Below are 21,428 nucleotides of genomic sequence, written 5' to 3'. Positions count from 1 at the left end.
GATCTATTATTTATCTGGCAAATCTACTAACACACCCCTCTTCAAATGCTCAATGTTCAACATCTACTAAAGTGCAAGTATCTTTTATACTGTTAACCGTTGCCTCTACTTTCATATGAATGCACTCTAATTATCAAATGTATGTGCAACTGTAAATGTTTATTATTTTCTGTCTGTTCACGTATATTACTGAATGTCTGTTTAAAAATGTTTCTAATATGTTGGAGCTTTTCCCCAAAGGTTCTGCTGAAAAGGGTTTTCTGACTAAATCCAGTTTGACAAACCCAGAAAACAAAAGCAAAATAAAATAAGATGTACTGTAACCTTCTCCCTGGTTAAATCAGAACATACGTCAGCCACATTCATCTTAAAATGAATCTATAACCATCATCTAATCAGAGAGTATATTATGCAAAGGCTAATCTACTAAAACCCAGTGATGAACTAGCTAAATTCAAACACCCATCTACCTCTACAATCCCATTTCTTATGTGAAACCTTTACTGCCAAGATCAGCATCTTTATCAACCACCTTCTTCCCATTTTCCATATGTAAACGGTTGTACATATTCATCTGTGTCTCAGAAATAAATACAATGCAAAATTCAAAAATAAACATCCATGATGGAACCCTAATATAAACACAATCTACAGCAAAAGAAAAAAAAAATAGAGACAAAAATACATCCCTTTCTTATGAACTCAAAAATGTGAGAGCTAAACTAAACAAGGAATTCTGAATCCTGATCAAAGACAGACATGAGGTAAAAATAGCCACCAAAATGAAAAATAACCCCAAAGCCTTCTTTAACTATTTTAGAAATTTTAGAAACAAAGCTGAGCATTGTGCAGAGCTAACAGAAAACGGTACTAAGTACTAGGACATTCTCAATCTACTAGTGGACAAATTCAGCTCCAACGTTATCACCCTGTCTTTTTAAATATTCTCAGATTAAATACCCACATCTTCCCCCTCCGCGTATCAATTCTCCCAAGAACAAATTCTCAAGACACTAAGTCCAAGAATACTGTATGTCTATGTGGCCACATAACACAGCAGTCTGCCTATTGACTAGCCTGAAATTGAACAGGCTTTGTGCTGGATAAATGCAGGACAGTAACAGCCATTCCATTGCACAACAATGAGGCTACGACAGACCTGGGTAAATACAAGCCAATGAGCTTGATGAACCTCATCTGCAGGGTTACGGAAAGGATAATTTTGGAACAAAAACAGGGACCATAGGTGACCTACAGACTCTTGACCCAACCCAGTTGCAGGTCCCGGCAACTTAACCCAGTTGATTTCTTTAAAAAAGTCACTGATGCAATGAACAAGGGCAAATCAGTGCACACTGCCTCTCTGGACTTTGTAAAGGCATTTAACACCACCCCACACTCGGGCATCATAGATAAACTCTCACAGCTAAATGCTAACCCCTGTCTAAGTTGCTGAATAGCAAACTACCTCACAAACAGAATGCAGGAAGTAACAGTGAGTGGCTCTACCACCTCAAAAAACTTGTCACTTGATTACTGCCCCAGGGTTCAGTCCTTGGACCACTTTTCTTTGGCAGTTTCCTTCTTGGAGCTCAAAGCTAATGTTAAGGGATTGCGGATGACCAAGTTTGCAGAGGACACCATGATCCTACAAGAGGGTCTGTCCCAAACAAGTATTTGGTGCCAAAATCATAGAAAGAAACTAAATGCCAAGGAATGTACAATCATATCCTTTGACAAGCATGACTCCCTTTGTAACCATCACATTGCTAACACTCCCCTGGAAACTGATCCTGTAAGTTACATATCTGGGAACACATGTTAACAATGAACTGTCCTTTGATCACCAAGTATCCACTATTGTAAGGAAGTCCTTTATCACACAGCTTACATTGAAGGGTATGGCCACCAGATTCAAGAAAGCAATTGTTCTTCTGTACTTGGCACTCAGGCCGATCACTGAATATAATGCCCGTTATGGGACATACCTATCCAAGGACTTGTAAAGATATAATGACCACAGCATTTCCTCACTAAAAAATCAAGAGCCTAAATTACAAAACCTACAAAGACCGCCTCCAAGCCTCGTCTCTCTTCTCAGTACCATAAAGACTATTGACAGGCGACCTCTGCCTCACTTATAGAGTATCGAAAGATAATGTTCTATTAGACCCATTATAGATTTGGAAGGCAAATGGTGTCAAACACCTGCTCAAGGGACCTTACTCTCCTTTGAAAGATTAACAGAACATGCTTCAGGTAGAGGTATGCCTCACACCACTTCTATGGAAGTCACTTCTCCTCCACATAAAGCAACTCTATTCAAACATAACTTGGACAAATGAATGGATAACAGCAAATTCCCACCTAGCTTAGCTCCAATGATCCTCAATAGCAGCGGGAAACATGCAAGTGGCCAAAATATACTTGTCTTTGGAGATTCATATTGAAAATATAAGGACTAATAATTACCACGGGAATGCAAGGCTAGGCTTCTTAAGATCCTCACAGCCTACCAAGTACCGCACAAGTAACCTAACAATCAAAACCTTAGTCTAAAGGGTCTCATGACAATTCATTAGGAATTCTATAATCATCTAAAACTCAGAAAACAAGCCACACAAGTTTAAGTCCCAAACATCTATTTGAACTGTAATATATAACACGACAAATCTATTAGTGACCTAGTTAAGATATTTGCGGGAAAGTAAGCATACATGGTCATAAAGTTCCTGTACAGTCAATACCTACACAAATGACAGCCACCGTAATACATTAGAGCTCACTGTTGTCAAAGTACACAGGGCAAACTATTATAACCCCTACACACACACACACACACACACACACAGACACCCACCCATTTGGTTGACTGCCATCTGAAATGTCCATCTGTGGTCAAATGAATGACTGCATCAATAGTTGCTTTAATATACTTTACTGTCTTGCCGTCAGAACCATAAAGTATACAAACACATGAATGCACACAACTAAATGCATAAATATTAACTACAGTGATATATTTTTGATTACTGCTGTCAGGATGTATACACTGTGAACTATTACAATGTTCTCCAGATGTGCACATACTCTTACTTGAGTAATCCAGACCCGTTTTAAGACATGTTTAAAATATTGCAACATTAAGTTCAAAATATTATACCCACAACACAAATTTCCTCAATGTTCTTAGTGGAAAATTTACGGATAAAACCAAAAATAATGGGGGCCAATGGTTCAAAATCAGGGACATGTTTTAAATATTGCTCTTAAATACTTAGAAAGTTGCTAGAACAATGCGTTTGGCATTAGCATACATTTTCTATAGAATTTAACACATAATTACTTCTCTCAAGAACTGGGGACAAAGCCAAAAAAATAATGTGGTACAGAAGACCATGGACAGAGTTTAAATAACGCTCTTATACACTTAAAACACTGACAGAATAACACATCTTGAATTAGAAGGCATTTCCAGAAGGCTACTGTGTCTGAAATTCAAATGTCAGTCATTATTTAGTAATCAATTCTTCAATGATTTGCCATTCACACATTTTACAAAGGTTTACCAGAGAAGCCTTAGCTACAAAGGTAAATCTCTCCTTACGGGCAGCTTGCATTCTATATGAAGACAATGTACTTGTAGATTCTCAAAGCAGGTCTGTGGAAGACCCTCATAAACAGATGTTAAACAGTGAGGTCTTCCTGGTCATAGTCCACAGATGGTACATTCCTCAAATAGATCTGTTTGCTCAGTAGCTTCCGCATTCCTTGCATTTTGTACTTGGAAAACCAATTTACCAATTACCTTTACTGCTGTTTAAAGGGTTTTTGGAGTTTCCAGCCCTTATGGGAAATATTCATGCTCTCTTATGAGAGGGAGTAGAGGTGTAGAAAGGAATGAATGCGGGATCAGAGACAAGACGGCCTTATACAAGCCCTGTGAGAACTCCATCCATTCATTTTCCTGAGATGTCTGAACAGGAGAAACATTTTGTTTTCTGCAAAATCACACAAAATGCTGCTATTCCTGGAGCAAACAGTTTACCCAAAAATTCATAAAATATTATTCACACAAGAAATAAAAAGGAGTAAAACCAACACACGGTCCAGCCTTGAATTAAAAACTAATAATTATGGACTCTGTTAAAATAAAAATAATCCTTTAATGAAATCGTTGAGTGCATATTTTAAAACTGATCTGCAAATGAAGAACCAAACAATGTTAAACGTATACCTCTTTGTTTCAGGAAAGGCTTCATTGAAACTCTATCATTTAAACCTTTACCATATTAAAATATGCTTATTAGTATATTTTATATTGATTCACTTTGTTCATTGGTGCTTGACTTGATTGGTTGGGTTATTTTACGTTGTATTAATTTGATTGGGTAGGTAGCATTTATATAGCTTGTTACACTGTTACTCTGTAATGGTCTGATGAAGCAATGTGATACACTGCAAAAACACTCATCGATTTCATTAAAGGTTCATTTTTATTTTAACGGAGAGTCGATTATTATTTTTCAATTCGAGGCTAAACCATGTGTTGGTTTTATTCCTTTTATTTACTGTGTGGACAAAATTTTTAGTTGTCTGTTTCTTTTTCTCAGGGGTGACATCTGACCTCACAAAGTAAGAAGGGTCAGAACCCTTGCAGACCTCAAAGTTCCAAGTACCTCTTCCCTTACAAAGATTTGAGAAATGCCCTCTAGTCCCTCTGAAACAATCAACCTCTGTTTCTCCTTCTCAATGATATTGGTATAAGCAGCCTCATCGGACATATCCTGGATTCCTGCAACAACAGGTGCATCCAAATCAGACTGGGCAGAAGATAGTTCAGACCTAGCCTTCTTGAACTGCTTTTTTGGTGCTAGCGGGACGCCTGAGGCTGAAGGGTGTGCTATTTTGTTTGCATGAGGCACTTCATGTTAGGTTGTGTTTAACAATGAAAGTAGAGCATGGAGGATTTTAGGAACAAAAGACTGGCAGATTTGACAATTTCTGTAATCATGTTTAGCCCCTAGACAAAATAAGCACTGGTAGTGGAGGTTCTTATAAGGTATCTGCTTACCATAGTCACACTTCCCTCTCTTAGCTGACATAAACAAATCTAATTGAAAAATACAAGAAAATGAAAGTACACCAACTAGGTACTTACCCGAGTAAGTTTAGGCAATGGTAGTAGCCAACGAGGACAAAAGATGAACAGGAGCAGAGATCCTGCATTTGGACTGGCAGCAACACAGTCTGAAGATCTTAAAATCCTGCATCTGCTTATGTACTCCTAAGCCCACAGGATTAAGTTACATGTCGGAAGTATGAGCGTATGGAAGGTTTTTAGCTTTCTTACTCCATCTGGACATTACCTCAATGAGATAATCCAACAGTATTAGAATACTGCAACAGTGATCTAAGGAAAGACATTACTGTATGCATCTTACTTCAAATACTTTTCAATGAAACAGTCTAAACTAATCAGAGACTTTAACGTTGTTTGTTCTATTGTTCAATCGTTATTTTCTGCAATTATTAAAATATGTCGATTTAATTACCCTTGTACGCTACCAAAAGAAGAAAATGAGGGAATAAGAATGTGCCAGCAGCTACTCTAAAGCAAAATGCTCTAAAAGAGTAGGTTCTCAGTAGAGGATGGACCAAGCAATGTGAAACCATGGCTTCTTTGGATATGTCCCAGATGATATTTCTGCAAGCTTAGGCAAATTTAAGAGAAATGGTGTCATGCTGGCAGTCTGGAAATATTTATGAATGTCTATGGAGTAGGCATCTTGCAAAACATTTCATGAGAAGGCAACAATGTCTTGTGCTTCAGCAGATGGCTCTGTCTTCATTGAAGATTCCCCCTTTGGAAAAGGGGTCCTTCCTAATGGAAAGAGATAGATACAAACAAATCGCTTGTCAAACTTGTCTAGAACTTTGGCTCCGCTTTCCAGAGAGATAAAAGGAAGAGGGTGCTTTTGCAGCCTGTGCTGTGATGAAAATAAATTAACCCACTTTTAGGATTTTTGGACAGTAGGCTCGATCGTTCTGGGGAAATATTACAAAGGCTATTCATTTTTAAAAGAGCAAAAGACCAAAATCTAGGTATTTCCTAGTTGCAAATACAGTATTCTTAAGAAAAACCTGAACAGATTGATGAAACAATCTTCGTCCTCCTGCTTATCCATGCTGAGATTATAATTCTTCTGGGCAAAGAAAAATGAAGTCCATAAAGCTTGCATAAGAATTAAGTTTCCTACTAAGAAGGGAGCAGGGGAAGAGAAAGCACAGGAATCAGACTCCATCCTTTTCCATCTCAGGAAGAGGGACTACTGTACACTTAAATAATCTTGCCAATGAAGACACTGCACTGGGGGGTGACCTTAGCTATTCTCCGGGGAGGTAGATGCGCAGCCACTTATGTGATAATACAGGCAGTTTGCAGGCCACATACTAACCAATGGTATTAAGAATTCTAGTGTCAGAGCATACACAAGCTAAGCAGCGAGAGAACTGTACCAGGCCCGACAAACTTCAAATGATATAAAAGGGTCTCTCTGATCTATACAGCCATCTCCAGTATGCAAAGACCACAAACATATAGCAATGCATCAAAGACAACATAAGAATGCATACTTCAGTGTTTGCATAACCATCACATGTGTGCTAGTCTCAGCTAAAGGTCAAAGCAAAAGGAAAAAAAATCTATCTCCAGAATCAGAGGTCAAACTCAACAGAAAAAAATCACCACCAGAATTACCAGTTCTAAAGAGTAAATCTTGCCTGTGATACAAATAGGACCTACTAGAAAGACAAGTAAGTATCCTAGAGATTACCCCTTCTCTTCTACTGAAGCAGAATTCCTCTATAATCAAATTCAAGAGTAATGTGGATAACTGCAGCAAGGGGAACTATGGTACCAGAACGTGTCAGGGATTTGGGGTGCATGGTTAGATTTAATGCCTCTGCGGTCATTAGCCTAGTAAACACCTGAGAACCTGAAAAACTCACTCATAAAACAATCAGAAAGACATGTGGCTTTAGTGCAGGAAGGAAGAAGCTACACATCAAGATAAGGTGAAAGGGAGGGAGTAGTGCTTTAGACTGAGCTTGGGATGCTTCTCAGATAGCAAGTGGAAAGTCAATCCATTACTAAAAGGGACCACGACCACCACGCTGTGACTTCAGATAACAATGCAGCAGACTCTGTGGAATCCTAAGGCTTTGAAAACAATTAGACCTCAGGCTTTTACTTTACTACTATATGGCTGCTACCTGCACCTCCAGGAGCAAATCCTCTAGTTAGTCCTCATCCTTTTCTCCCTCCACTGTTGCCACCTAACAGCATTAAGTTAGGCCTCAAGAGTCCCATGGTGATGTTTCTTGGCAAATGAACTAAAAACACTGGCATTTTTATACCCTTGAAATTCATGTTCAAGCCCAGGGAAGAGAGGCAACTTGGACACTAATTCTACAATAACAAAAACACAGCTTTTAGCTTCACAGTCACAGAGTACAGGAACCTTTCAACAAAACAAGTATGAGATCTAAACTGTGTTAGTAGTAAGAAGAGCTGGAAATCCTAAGCCCAATCATACTCTTTTATATCAACATTTGTGGAAATCCTGAACATAGACACCCTTTATCAGGGAATAGAAATAGCCACTGAGAGGGTCCCATGGAAAAATGCCCCAACAATCTACCTGTAGTATGGGACTCTTCAAAGATTGACCCTGTTTTTTTCAAACTTTACAGAGTTCCGTTTGCTTAGGTGGTTTCTTTTCCATTGTAGACGTACCTTGTATACATCAACGTGAGTCGCTGTAGGCCTGCACAGCAGCTGATGCTGCTGGTTTAGTAGCTCAGTCAGCCGAATGTGAAATGCTGCTTTAATGCGTTTAATAGCTTCTTTGTCTTGGGGCCACTTTCCACTTCCTTCCATATGACAGATAACTAGAAAGTGTGAAACAAAAACAGCAAAATCATCAACAGTGAATAAATGAACAGAGTACATACTAGCTTCAATTTACACAAATGTGACAAGAAACAATACATTTTAACATCACAGGCAAAAAGTCATGTTTTTCCACAAGAATATCCCTTTCTCTCCCTCTTCAAAAAAAAAAAAAGAAAAATCAGACTACTTCACTAAGCATATCATGTACTCCCTAATTACACTTACTGTTCTTTTCAGTTCTATGGGAAATTTGTTCCATTTATCCACGCCTCTTATTTCCTTGAAAAGCATTTATATGCATCGGCACTAAGGTGATCATACAGAATATTTGCATAACTGACACAGCAAGGAAGGACAGCCAGACATTTTAACTGGAAGTCTGCCATACCTGGTCTTTTCTTGCTAAGCTTTTTTTGTTGCACAAAATATAATTTGCTAGGATTTCTAAATGCAAAATACAGCAACAAAAACATAACACACCAAAGTACAAACACACTGACACCATTAACTATTTTTGTAACCTCCACCACATCAAATAATCTATTCAAAAGACAAACTAAGCAGAAATATATGTTTATCAGATACTGGTTTAGGACTGCAGAGTGGTATTTCACAGTATGTTACAGATGTGTGCTCTCACCACATTTTTTGATCTGAGGAAGGCTGCTGTAGGATACAACTGCTATGATTTCCTCTTCTGCTGTCTTCAAGTCGGCAAACTTTCTTTCTTGTCCTTACGGTCAAGAATGCATGCATCTACTACTGCACCATGCTATAGTCACACATCTAGCCCCATGTACCCCTCAGTCTAGCCTCAATCCACTGTTTTACCAAGACCTCCAAAGACAGAAAAAAAATCCACAAAATGTACAATTATAATATAAATTAATACTTGTCAAACTTACATGAAAATTCATCCATAGCTGCAGTATGGAGAAGTTGTCCAGATACAAGGGGAAGGTGAAAGGAACTCACTGAAGGAGGACTCCTTGCCAAATCAACTACTTGGATGAATGCAACTTTAGACATCATCTGTAGCAAGTACCTAAACAATGAAAATTAAACCTCATGGGAAGCCACTGTCTGAAGATTGCCTAAAAGTGCACAAACGTCAATTCCCTGGAGGTGCCAAAGAAATTGGACTCCTGAAGACAAGGACCAAGCAACAAGTAGTAAAGGTACAAACAAGTGACCAAATGGCCATGGCACAGAGATCCTCAATGGCAAAATTCATGAAGTATTTTGGAAGCAGCCATATACCTAGCAGATTTGGTTCTGACAGTCAAAAATAATCCATTTACAGAAGGTTTGCTTAGCCATAACTAGGCCATCCCTACCACAAACAAAGGACATGCACAGCTGCAACTTCTGCAAGTAAAACCTGAGCTGGCAAAGCACATCTAGGGTAAGAAAGGCTCCATCTCTTTTTTCCTCATCAGATTTTGCCACAGGAAAGAAAACAGGGAGATTAATTTTCTTAAGGACAACTATGATATCACTTCTGGCAGAAATGTGGATTAGTCCTAATGGACGCATACATATGTAGAAAATCAAATACGGTTCCTCTACAAATAACTTGAAGCTTGGTGATCTTACAGAGCTGATGACCAGGAAAACAGTCTTCCAACAGATGAACTTCAACTCTGCAAAACCAACTGTCCCAAATAGATGATGGGTCAAACCTGGCAGTCACAGAAAAGCAAAGATAAAGAACTCCTCTGAACAACTACTTAACCAGCCAGTGCTGGGGCATAGCTTTGCCTTCCACAAAGTCATGATGAACAGAGAAGCTCAAAAAATGGCTCAATGCGGAATAACGGAGACCGATCTCATGACAGGTCTGTGACATAAGTCAGAACCACTTTCACAATAAATTTATGAGGGGAGTAGATTATCTTTTTTCTTCCAGAAAAAAGAATCACTCAGAACATGACTGATAACTGGGCAGAACATGCCTGATAACTGGGAGACTGCCTGGCCATCTCAAATCACCTCCAAGACACCAGCTAGGAGAAAAGGCAGGAACTAAGTAGATTTAAGTAAGCAGCCAGACAAGTGGTGGAGCTGGCTGATGTCCCCAGCTGACAACTTCTTTAGCTTGTTTTGAAAGAGTGTCCTGCAATGTCATGGAAATTACACCTTTCCTTACCAGCATGGACCAATGAAGGAAAGCTTGTTTTTTATTTTCTTAATTTCTCGGCGGCACATAAAGGAGGGAATGAGGGAAGGCTTACAGGAATCTTCCATGCCATAAGTGGAAAAATGCACTCTTTTTCTACCATTGGAAAGAACTGGAAAGGGACAAGACAGCATTCTTTCACATGGCAAACAGGTCACGCCCCAAGATGTCTCAGCATCAGGAAAACCTAACCTGACAAGTCCAGCTTCAGGACAGGATTAGAGATGTGGCACAAGGAGTATCCCGCCACTGCACATCTCCCAAGATAAGAATGCAGTTAACTGTTTAACAACTACTAGTAGTCAGTAAGGTATAATCATTTCTGACTGCTAGCAGGTTGGATCCCAATTTGCCTACACTTTAAAGTTGGAAAGAAAATTAAATGTGAGAAAAAATATTTTCAGCATAATGCAAAAAAAAAAAAAACAGCTTTTGCACTTCTTGTCAAGGCAAAGTAATTTTCTTACATTTAATGTGCTTAATCCTCGCAGAGAATACTTCAAAATTCAGTGCTGTGATTAAGTTACAGAAAAAACAAAAGCAGTGTGTGGTCTGCATGTAGTGTTTTCAGCTTCAATGAAAGCAGTCAACACAACTAGTGATACTGGTGTGACTAAATTCCACAGGCTGATCAGCACTGTCAACGTTAATGAGTTAACGCTGATGCCTCTTGTCTACAGATCACCATCAGACACACAATGCTTCTCTAGAAAAAGGACAGGAATTTATTTAAATTGATCAAAAAGTACTGAGATGCTCATTTTTTTGCACCTTACAAAAAAAAAAAAAAAAAACCACCAGAACAGACAAAGAATAAATTAGGTACAATCAGTCATTCTAGGATAAAGCCCTGACTACAGCTCAATCAACCCTGGTTCGATTAGTGGCTCGGGAAACCGATGGAGAAGTAGGGAAGGATGAGGTATTACCAATCCCTGGTGGGGGTGCAGTTTCATGGGCGTCTCCTGCATTGAACCCTAGTGGATACTGGGAAGGTCACAATTGGGAGGTGTGGTCCAAAGGGTGGTGGACATGGCTGGGCTGCTGTGGGGGAGGGGCAATACTTCATGTCCACAAAGCACTCCTTGGACATTACTCACAGGGACCATGGAAGGAAGTAACAGAGGGAGGTCATAAAGCAACCCCCCAAGCAGATGCTGACATCTGAGACCCCCCAAATACCAGTAAGATCTGGGTCAGCCACAGCCCTATCAAAGACAGCCCACAAGGTAGGAAGTGGCTGGCAGACCTACTGATAGATGTGGAGCACTGGATAAAAGGTCCTTAGGATAATGTAAAGAGGAGGACCCCCCCCCCCAATATATAAATAAATACAATTTAAGGAACACTCTCTGCAGGAGATAAGCCCGTGCCAGCTGTTTATGTACCATGCCACAGACTAGCTGCATCATCTCAGCAGGAAGGGCTCTCAGAGCCCCTTCCCGAGCTTTTAATGCAAGAAACAGTACCTGCAGCTCCAAACAGTTGAAGGGGAAATGTATTTCCCTCAGGGTACTCTTCTGCTGGTCAACTATACATTATGATTAATAATGCAGAGGCCAAGAATGAAGGTACCATAGATTACCCTGCTCACAGATTCAAGGATTTAGAAACCTTGATTAGAAGTTGATCACTGAGGTGGCAATGTGCTATCTGATAATCAAGAAAAAGCAAAATTAGAGCTGTTGTGGCTACTGATCCACAAAAAAACAGTAGTATTTGGTACTTCTGATGCATACATCACTTCCAAATTGCCCTAATCATACAGTCCTAAAAATCCACAAGGAAGCCAAACTTCTGGAATAACATCTCAAATTAGAGATATTTAACAATGGGAAAAGGGAGAGACACCCAAGATAACCCAGAAAAAATGGACTCTCATGACGTTTCAAAATTAAACTTCAAAAATGATAAAAAACTTTTTTTTCTGACGGAAAAGCCTCATCTTCAATCATTATGAAGGATGTTAACCTCAAACCTGGGAAAGACGCATATTATGTCAATATACAATGCTAGAACACTAAGCCAACAACCAGAATGAACTGCAAAGGTATAAGTCACAAATTTAATGAAATAAAAATGTACTGCTTTTGTACATGCTGAAGAAGGTCTTCACAATGCATTGTATACTGGTTCTTTGTTATTTTACACTAGTTGTTCCATTTTTGTTCAAGTCGATGACGTCACCTAAATTACTGGACCTAGTGACTCCTAAGGAATGACTAGCCTCAGTGTCAAGATAATCTGAACTCTGGCAAACTCCTGACACTTGCCTTGTGTTACAAACTGAGAATCTAAAGAAACTTAAAAAAGGAGATTTTTCTGGCCCCATGCATCAAAGGCTGGGCTGAGGACACTGGGATTGACAAAGGCCTCTAACATGTCACCAGAAACTCAAACATTTCTAATGGCTGAACTACTGAAAGCAGTGCAAACAGTTTGTGTAAGAAATCTTTCCACCTGATCACATGGTACTCATGAAAAGAGGCTCACCTGACCCAATGATATAATCGGATGATGATCTGATCTTGCTCTGCAACTCTCAAAGGGAAAAAGAGCAGTTCCTATGATCATGGGGAAGCATGTCCTGTTGACAGCCCAGCTGATAACTATGCAGTAATGCTTGTCAACAAGCACACTGAACAAAGAAAGTCTGACAAAACTATAAAGCAAATGATCACTTCTCACATGAAAAAACAGAAGAAACACCATGCACTTTGATAACAGTGCTCATTATGGGACCCTTCTGAGCATGACAATCAAATGTGCTCATGCTTAGTATAAGAAAAGGACGACTTGCAGCCTTTTCATGATTCTCACTGTCGGAGATGACCAAGAACCATCTTCACATATTGAGATATGGCTTCCAAACAATTCTACATTAGAGAAATACTCCTCTGGGTGATGATCTATCTTTCCGTAATGACACAGGGTATAGTGATATAGAGGGACACTTTATAGCTATACTGGAACTTGGGGAACAAGAGTTTTTACATCAGTAACAACCTCAATACATTGGAAAATTTGAAAAAATAAACTATAACACTGTTGATATGCAAAAATAGTAGGCTGAAAAATCTTGAAAGTGATGGTGGAATATGAAAGTCACAAAAGACCTCAATTCCTTCAAGCAATGACAGACACTGAAGGGCAAGCATCCGCACCCTCTCTTTTGTATGTGATATTCCACTAATGGAGATACCAGAGTCGCAGTCAACAAGACAGTGGATTACTAAGAACAAAGCTTCAAATTCAGAGATCACCATGTGGTGATAGAATAATTTCACTAAGATTTCTCATCCAAAAAAGACCAAAGTAATCTTTGCTCAATAATGATCAATATTAGAGGCATTCAACTGCTTGCATGCTGAAAAGCATGTCTGTTTCCAAAAGTGGTTCAAAGGACAAACAGCAAGACAATCACTCCTCTGTCAAATCTCTAGGAAAGTCAAAAATCTTTAACACAATTCTGCATGTTCTTGCCTTTTTATAATACATCATCTGACTTCAGAACAAAAACATTCATTCAGTCTCCCCTCATTGTCTGTACAACCATCAGTTAACCACATGCGGTGGAGTCTCTCTCTGAAGATAAGAATACCTCTGACCCATGCTGATGAGGAGGTCAAGAGCCAGGAATCTTGCAACCTTCTAAGTGATCATACAAGTGATACAGGAGAGACTAACAAAAATGGAAAAGACCCAAAGTGTCAGAAGACTGAAAAAACAGATGAACATTGCCATTAGGACCATTAAAAAGACTCGTGGGAGGCAAACGTATTAAATAAAATGTACAACTGTGCATCTAATCTAATAAATAAAGTGATACCACAAAAATGCAGAGTAACAAAGGCAAGGAAGTGAACAAGCACAGAACTATGAAGCAGCTAAGTAGTATCATTAATGCAAGAACACAGCAAAAGGAACATATCATCAAAAATTCTTAAAATATAGACAGAGAAAAAGTTAACACAACATTAAAACAGACCGGGTGTTACCTTATACCATCTTCATTAATAAACCAAAAAAAAACAATAAATGTAAGAAAAAAACATAGAGGTTATAAAGAAAAATATTAAAAACTACAAAACAAGCAATTCAATGATGGCCCAAAATGTTTTACACAGAACTGGGAAAGTTAGCAATACTAATACCAACTAAAATAAAAACAGAAGATATCAATGCACTCTGCAGAAGTATTCAGGAAGATACTTTCGATCATAAGAAATGGACTGAACGGATAGAAGAGGTAAAATAAAAAGTGTTACTATAGAGGATCTGAAATGGAAAGAAACAAAAGCCAGAGAAATTAAGACAAAATTAAGAAAGGCTCCTGTCTGGAAAACCTCAGAACCAGATGCAGTACTTAACTTCTGGCTAAATGTACTAACACCACTGCACCACGACAATGTAGCCCAGAGTAAAAAATATTTATATCCTTACATATTTCATTCACTGTGACATGCTGCTCTGTATATTTCTACAGACCTCTGTTCTGGTTTCAGTATTCATGAAAGCCTCTGCCTAGGGTTAAGCCTTATATCACCACTAGAGTAATCTTTGCACAAGAGACCCCCCCCCACACACACACACACACACACACACACAACCATGTACAACATTCAGCCTCTAGTTATAGGAGTTTCATATGACCCTTAAATCAGCCTTCTGACATCTAGACCACACTAATCCCCAGTTGACCAACAGCACAGCTGGGAACTTTCTCTCTCTGCACATGCACATTTTAAATCAGCAACCACTGCTGCACATAGAATTTGTAATCCAAGGTATATTGTCTGTCAGTCATGCAAAGGATAAAGGAGTTAGCAAGCTATTTCCAGTGGCCCAAGGTTTAATTCCCTCAGCCTCCACTGCCTGTGTGACTGTGAGTAAATGACTTAATGAAACAGTGCTCACGGGACGATTCTGAAAAAGGTCCATAGAGATCAGTGCTCTATCCTGGTCAACAAATACAAATAAAAGTAAATAAAATTATCACCGATACGTGTCTCTCCCAACTGCAACTCCAGTAAGCCAAACTTCAATGTTCTACTGCCAGCACTTCTCTATTTTAATTACAGCAACCAAAGCAATGCATGGCTTAAAAGGAAAGTCACATAACAGGCTGATGGGTTATAGCATCCATAACTCAAGGCCAACAAGACAGTGGATGAGACAAAAACCTCCAAATATCACAATGCATAAATGGGGTACAACACAACAAAACTTTGAAAACAAGAAGCTTTTGCAAAAGGAAGCACAGTATGTGGCTAGAGAAAGTTCAGAAGGTACAAGAAAGTGGAGAAAAATAGACATATGGAAGAAGTTTAATGGTTCCTACCTACTATGCATATTTGCTTTATTTACTTATTTATTGCTTGTTTATCAGGGTACTTATCGGACTACAGACTGAAAGGTTACATAAAGTACACAAGTGTTACAGCACAGCTATAGAAAACAATATGCAATGAAACATAAGACTGCTAACCAATAAAACATAATTATTGAAAATTCCTACTAAATGTAATAAAAAGGCAGTAAAACTAACTAAAGAAAATTATTGGTAGACAGATGTACAAGACATATGGTTTACTAACAGATCTGGCTAACTTGGGGTCAGGTACATATACATATGTATATATATATATATATATATATATATATATACATATATATATATATATACATATATATACATATATATATATATATATATATATATATATATATATATATATATATATATATATATATATATATATACACATATATGTATATATATATATATGTATACATGTATGGGTCTACTTCACATCACCTAAATCTCATTTGACTTAATTTCATTTGAGTGGGACCAAATCATCTAATTTTCAAAATACTGAAAACTCATTTGACTGAATCTCATTTAACTGAATTTTAAGCCACAGACATGATGTGGGTTTCCCTTCACCTGCAACTTGCTTGTGATAAAAAGAATTACTGTAACTTAAAGTGCTGACTGTCAGAACACCAATAGTCATGCAGAAAGTAGTGTTGTAGTGTTTCTAAATGTAAGTACGTCTCTCTACATTTTTGTGGGCAGTATCTAAAGTAATACGGCGGATGTTGTGTGTGTTCCCAGCAGTAGTGGCAGCATGTAGAGTACTGTAAGGCAAGTAAAAGGTATATGCCCTTTTCCCCACTGTAGTGCGATCCTGGAGTTAGTGTATATATATATATATATATATATATATATATATATATATAGTTGGGGGGGGGGCATAGCCCCCCCCCCCCACCTAGTCTGGTTTTATATGGTCTGTTTTCTGTTAAGAGGTTAAAAGTAAGTAGTTTTTAAATTCTGGAAAGAGGTAGTCATTAGTGATGTAAGTGTGCACGTCTATGGTTTAAAATTTAGTCTTTTGAAATTTAGCATTGTAAGCTTTCGGTGAAATGAGATTCAGTCAAATGAGTTTTCAGTATTTTGAAAATTAGATGATTTGGTCTCAATCAAATGAGATTTAGGTGATGTGAAGTACACCTATATATATATATATATATATATATATATATATATATATATATATATATGTATATATAAAGAGTAGGCTGAAAAATCTTGAAAGTGATGGTGGAATATGAAAGTCACAAAAGACCTCTCAAGCAATGACAGACACTGAAGGGCAAGCATCCACACCTCTCTTGTGTATGTGATATTCCACTAATGGTGATACCAGAGTCGCAGTCAACAAGACAGTGGATTACTAAGAACAATATAGGTCCCCATCAGAATCTCGAAATCCGGAATTTCAGAAGCCCGAGACCAGAAGGGCGAAAGTGCAGAATACAGAAACCCCAGAAGCGTGAAATTCAAAATCCCGAAGTTCAGAGATTCTGAATTAGCGGTTCTGGTGTTGTGGTGTGTGTGTGGGTGGTTGGAGATGTAGATAAGTGTTTGTGTTTTACAGGTTTTGGGTAGGGATTTTAGTGCGTGTCTGTGCCTTTTGTTAGTGTGATGTGTGTGTGCGAGGGGACTGTAGCTTGTGTGGTGGTGTTTTTGTGTGTTTGTCTGTGTAGTGCGACCTCGGAGTTAGTATATTTAAGTAGGGGGGGTGTGGGGGTGCAGGGGGGCTTGCCCCCCTGCTTGTATGTAGGGTAGGTGTTTGTGTATGTGAAGGGAGGTGTATGTTTGTGTCTGCGATATGTTTAGTGCAGAAGTCACAATTTTAAATTTCGCACTTCTGGGGTTTGGGGTTTTGGATTTTTGGCTTCAGGGTCTCGAGATACTGAAATTCGAGATTTCAGTATTTCGAGATCATGAAGAGAATCCAGATATATATATATATATATATATATATATATATATAGAGAGAGAGAGAGAGGGGGGGGGGTAGGTGTGTGTGTGTGTGTGTGTGTGTGTGTGTGTGTGTGTGTGTGTGTGTGTGTGTGTGTGTGTGTGTGTGTGTGTGTGTGTAATGCCTGGGTTTTGTGATATAAAAAAAATGAGACCACAATAAATCATTTCAAAACTTTTCCCACCTTCAGTGTGACCTATAACCTGTACAATTCAATTGAAAAACAAACAAATCTGTTAGGGGAAACACTTACACAACCAGCTTATTGTACATTTTTTATTTTTTATATTTTTCCCCCAACTGATTTGTTAATTTTAAAATTGCACTGTACAGGTTATAGGTCACATTAAAAGTGAGAAAAGCTTTGAAATGACTTATTGTGGTCTCATTTTTTATATCACAGAAACCAGGCATTTTAATAGGGGTGTGCAAACTTTTATATCCACTGTGTATGTGTGTGTGTATGTGTGTGTGTATACATATATATATGTATGTGTGTGTATTTGTGTACACACAATGCGGTATTTACATTTACTCATCTACACAGTTTAGTAATGGAAGCAGATAAGGAATAGTATACATAGTACTATGGCAACAGCAGACATATTAGGCAGACTTGGAGTTTATCTGGTAATTGCACAATCTTTAACAAAACTAGCTAAGTACTGAAAGTACAGCTGGATGTGGGGCGAGGTGCCTAGATAATGGGTGGGTGTCTGGCAGCAACAGCATACGTTTCTTGAAAACATGACAGTATATTTGTTCTAAATTCAGATACAGGGGCCAAGCCAAAATGTTGGGGGGGGGGTGTTAGGCTGCCCCACAGCTTCAGACCAAGTATGGACAAATCACAGTCAGAAGTGGTAAAGAAGGTAGCTGATCAGAAAGTACAATTACACTTTTAGAATGGGAATTGAGAGCATAATTGATTTGAGAGAGTTAATTCTGAGGAGAGTTGGGGGTGAAGATGTTATTCAGAACTTTCTTGATGACAGTAAGAATTAGATTAGAGCTTTTAGAGTGCAGTAACCAGTTAGCACTTGGCAGACAGAAAGGCAGTGCTGTTTTAATACAGGAAATATTAAACTAAATCTACAAATGTAACATGAAAGTGTTTGTATATCAGATAGACTCCTTTTCATGTTATAAGCCAGAAAAGGTGCATCAGATTCAAGTTGTGGCAGAAGGATGTATCTTGCCTTTGACTGCCCTGCCTTCAGGAGATAGGAATAAACAAATATGGTGGCAGTCATTTACTGATTTGTTAATTTTACACTTTAGTAGACTGATACATGTGGCAATATTAAATGACTGGTCCAAAGACCTAGCCAAGTATTTAAGAGGGCAGAGCCCTTAATAATGCAAAGTGATGGACACAATTAGGTGTAGATTTAAATTCTGCAGCAGTACCAAAAAACACATCTCGTCTTAAGTTAAGCAGTGGCTTTTCTTTCAGTATTTGGGAAAAAAAAAAAAAAAAAACGACCACCAGACAAACTGTTTTTAAACAATGTGGCATGAGGAAGAAGTTCTGAAGACAGCAATATCATGTGTGCAGCACGATTTTAGTTTTTGGAGCAGTGATGGAATATTATTTATAGTGTGCGAATAAGAAGGGTGCAAATTAGGTCTTTGCTGGACTTCAGAATAAACAGTAGTTCTGACAGAGCTTGACAGTAAAGTTTCAGTTACAAAAAAGACCAAACTTTTACTTTTTCTTCCCAAAACCCTAAACCACCTAAAATCCACTTTTACTATTCATTCCCTAAATAAAATACCTATCATAGCTGAACCCAACACAAAACTACTAGGGGTGATGATAGATGGCCAACTGAAATTTGACTTGCAAATCAATACTTGCATTAAAAAAAAACATCAAAAACGTGGCCTCTTGTACAGAAATAAAAAGTTCCTCTCTAACAAGGCCAAAGTCACCCTCTCTCACACCTATCTCCTACCAAGCCTATTGTACAGCTCTCAAATCCTGAGTAACCTCCAAACCTCTCTCCTAACTAAGCTTCAATCTACCTATAATAAAGTGGCCAGATTCGCTGCAAATTAAAGCTACAGATCTCATCACTGTCTCTCCATAAAACACTTAAATTGTCTTGAATTCCACCACCTGTTATTCCCCTCTCAGCTTCAGCTTATTCACTCTATCTTGTACCAACCATCTTTCTGCCCCAACTTATCTTCTGCACTCCTTCTAGGACTCTCCATAGCTCTAAGACTTAATAAAAAGTTATAAACCCAAGAACAAAACTGGAAAAAACCTCTACAGCTATTACCCTACCATTTCTTGGAACAAACTCCCACTGGAAATCAGAACACTAAATCAACACAAAAATTTAAATCTGCTACCAAAGAACGCCTAAAAAGTTGCTGTTCATGCCACTGTACTCGCCTTCTACAACTTGTCTCCCTCTCTTATGTACCTTACTCTCTTGCCCTCCATAATATTCTGTCATGTCAGAGTTCTTCTAGTCATCTTATCTAAATAACTATCCTCTTACTCGATCCTAACATATTTTCTACCTGTTAAATCCTCACCAGCTTGTACTAGACTGGCTGTACTCATTGATACTGTATACTGTCCTTGTACTTAACATATAAAATTAGGATAAAATAAGCTCAGTAAATAATATTTATGATATTACTGACCAAATAAAATGTTTCATGTTTGTATAGAATACAGTTTTTCAATTCTATTGTTACAGTGTGGAGCTTTTCTCCCCGGGCCTCTGCTGAAAAAGGCCTAACAACTTAGCTGGAAAAACCCGGTCAACAAATGTAAAATAAATTATTAATAATAAATAATCAATAACTCCTGATGCAGGAAATGGTGAAAGTGCTAAAGGTGAAGTTTTATAGGGAATCCAGCAGCAGTGAAAGGTTAAAACTATCAATCACTACTGACAAATCAAAGAACAGAGTCACCAGTAAAAAGACAGTTAGACAGCTTTAATAATGGAGTCAATGAAGGACAGAAAGGCTCTGAGACTGCTTCTACCCTTCTGAAGCTTTTGGGTGGAAAGAAGGTCATAGTTGTAAAGTAATCAGTTATTTTGTCACAAATACATTTGTCTAGTAGTTTGACGAAATAAAAATATGGAGTCTGAAGTCATGCAGGCAGACTGGGGATTTCCTTTTGGGAATGGGTACAAAAGTAGCTACCTTCCATGCTGAATGTAATGACTGTCTCCTTCTCATGCTGAGAAGAATTACAGTTAGATGCCCTCAGTCAAAATCCAGCTTAACAGTCTTGAAGCAGTAGCCCCCATGACTTAGAGAAGGAGCCCCAGGAAAGGGTCAAATAGGTTCATAGGTGTGTACTAGGCTAAGGGCCCTGGGGCCTTTACAAGCCTAGCCCATAGGATTACCCTGGCTTCGTGCCACCCAACCTTAGTTCCCAGTGCCTCTGTCGAGTAAAGCCACTGGAGTGATCCCCGGGGTGAATTTTCTATTTCCCATCCACTCATCAAGATTTCTCTTGAAGAGGGCCAGTGAGGTGCTCTGTTTGACATAGCAGTTCATAGGTGTTTACTAGGCTAACGACCACAAGGGCCTTTTTAAGCCTAGCCATGCATCCCAAATCTCTGACAAGTTCTGATTCATTGATAAGGGTACGCATGAGCCTGGGAGATGAACCATTTACAGAGGTTGCATGTGTCCATTAGAGACATAGCTGCCAAATGAGGGATGAATTTCCAATTTCCCATCCAATTGCCTAAGCTGCACTGGAATTGGGTTAGGGAGGAACTCTGCTTCAGATGGATAGGGAGCCAGTTCCATTGACTGGGTAGTCTATGGGATAACATAACTCTCTCCAGCAGGTCCTATTTATATCACAGGCAAGGTTTAAGTCTTTAGAATGGGTAATTCTAGTACTGTTTCTTTTGTGGATATGAAGGAGGTCCATCACAGTGGGGTCTGACAATGTCCTGCATTCCAGGTATAC

At 38.6% G+C, this 21,428-nt stretch overlaps 1 protein-coding gene across 2 annotated transcripts in view; it reads right to left on the bottom strand.

The window, feature by feature from the left end:
* Positions 1–21,428, bottom strand: part of NOL6 (nucleolar protein 6) — a 1,772,660-nt gene that overhangs the window by 594,778 nt on the left and 1,156,454 nt on the right. For both annotated transcript variants that reach the window (XM_044078098.1, XM_044078107.1), the window contains exon 18: positions 7,799–7,953. In XM_044078098.1, the coding sequence (XP_043934033.1) occupies positions 7,799–7,953 (155 nt within the window). The remainder of the gene's footprint in view (positions 1–7,798; positions 7,954–21,428) is intronic.

The sequence above is a fragment of the Protopterus annectens genome, chromosome 1.part1, assembly GCF_019279795.1.
Source record: "Protopterus annectens isolate FY-2018-M chromosome 1.part1, PAN1.0, whole genome shotgun sequence".
Lineage (NCBI taxonomy): Eukaryota > Metazoa > Chordata > Ceratodontiformes > Protopteridae > Protopterus > Protopterus annectens.
This window is presented reverse-complemented; position numbering and strand designations above follow the sequence as displayed.